At 29.8% G+C, this 2022-nt stretch overlaps 1 protein-coding gene across 1 annotated transcript in view; it reads right to left on the bottom strand.

The window, feature by feature from the left end:
* LOC106466567 (ethanolaminephosphotransferase 1-like) overlaps nt 1–2022 on the bottom strand; it is a 50670-nt gene that overhangs the window by 36330 nt on the left and 12318 nt on the right. Inside the window, exon 2 of the mRNA XM_022394603.1 lies at nt 1527–1595. Within this exon, the coding sequence (XP_022250311.1) occupies nt 1527–1595 (69 nt within the window). The remainder of the gene's footprint in view (nt 1–1526; nt 1596–2022) is intronic.

Here is a 2022-nt window from a genome sequence, read left to right as displayed (position 1 = left end):
CGGTGTATAGGATGCAAGCAGATTTTGACATCAAATATTGGGGTAAAAAAGTGCGTCTTATACACCGAAAAATACGGTATTTATTCGTTGAAACATAATTGTCCTTAGTTTTCATGCAATAAAACTATAAAAGATTCTGATCAGTGTGATAATATATATAAATCAGTGAAAATAAACGCACTCCAAATCTAGAAAAACAGACAACATTTACTGTTTGGCAAGAAATTGAAGACATTTTGTGATGATAGTGCTACTAGAAGTCCTCTTTGCAGATATTAAAATGATTCATAGCGTGGAAATCAAAGTATTGTAAGAAATATTTAAAAGAACAATAATACCAATTTTGTTTCTAAATCTCTCACAGATAAGGTGAAAAACTTCAATATAATTAACAACAAACAACTTTATAAACATAAAAACAACATAAACTTTTATGTGAGTAGCAGTTAATACAGATGGAAGTCTTGAAAAATAGAATAAAATAATTAAATCAGTGGTCACATTAGCCTATCAAAACATGCAATTTTTTAACACATGCTTTCTCAAAATTGGCATTTTAAAAAATAACACCTACTTTTTCCTTTACATGTTGTATTGAAGTAGTTAATACGTCGTACATATGTTTAGAAACAATGAAAGATTTGGTCACTATCAGTCAACTAATGCAACAATATTGTGTGCATGTACACTTTTCATGACAATTTAGTATAAGTTTAGTATGTTCATAAGTTTGTTCAAGATAATTTTAGAGCCTTCTGTGTTGTACCTATAAATATGTAGTTATTTAAATGATTTGTAACCAAGGTAAACAATCAATTGCAAATCAATTTTATTAGGCAAATACATATTTAGCTAAAGTAAAAACCCAGTGTTTTGAATATTTTTTTTAAGTAGCCTAAGTTTAAAGAAAAACATAAAAATTAGAATAACATCAAGTTATTTAGTAAAGTAAGACTCCTGATAGTCATAACTTTATCTTACAAAGTTTGAAAACCATTAGGGAATGAATAAGTATGTTTGAAATGTTTTCAATGTTATATTATATCAAAAAATACTTAGTAATTTAAACCAGTAAGTATCTTTTGTTACATCTATACTTTACAAACACAGTGCTTGTATTCTTTGTTTTATTAGTTTTCTACATATATAGCAAGAAATTCTGTGAAAACATAGCATGTGAATTTAATATGCATACATTTTACAATATTGGCTGGAATATACTATCAAACACATGTGCTGAGAAATCAATAAGACAAACAACTTGAATATATTAGCATTACTACTTACTTGAACTTACTTGGCCAAGCTGCATGTTACTATAGTCAGACATTTGTTTTCACTTTACAGTGTACATGTAGTGGAGCTAGTCATAACTAAACTGGAGTTCTGTTTGTATAAATAGATTAATGACTTCATGTCCTACCAAGAAGAACTGGATGTTGCTGTAAGACTTCTGAATGATTTTTTTTTCTTATTATTATCAAATCAGAAAGAATATAAAATTGTAGTATGAAAATGTTACTTACCTTAACCACACTATTCCAAAATGGATGCATAACATAGTTGCTGACAGGGCTGGTGTCCACTGAGCAATACTAGAAGGGTAAAGAAATAATAACTAAAAGTCATCTGACTCTTCTTTCAATCATTTTTAAATGCTATAATTTTCCTAATCTGAAAATGTATTTCCAAACATACTTGCCTCCAGTGACACTTTATAGTTCTTTCTCAATCTTCATCTTGGCATTCTAAACATCATGTTCGCTTGCTTCAGTCTTTATAACCCATTCAATTGCCCTCAGGCAATATTTAATTTGCAAAACTTTACACCGGCCCCCACATGTATATAATCACTTTTTTGAAGTTTATACCATCCCGGTCACTATCACCAGCTCTTAGTGGGGAGGAAGGGAGGGAGAGTGTCAGTTGAGGTATGTATGTATGTTTGGAAATACATTTTCAGATTGGGAAAATGATAACTTATAAAACATACATACCTCCACTGACACTTATAGCTAGAAT

This window comes from Limulus polyphemus, unplaced genomic scaffold (assembly GCF_000517525.1).
Source record: "Limulus polyphemus unplaced genomic scaffold, Limulus_polyphemus-2.1.2 Scaffold2305, whole genome shotgun sequence".
NCBI classification, from domain to species: Eukaryota; Metazoa; Arthropoda; class Merostomata; order Xiphosura; family Limulidae; genus Limulus; species Limulus polyphemus.
The sequence above is the reverse complement of the archived record's forward strand: the minus strand, read 5'-3'. Positions and strand labels throughout refer to the sequence as shown.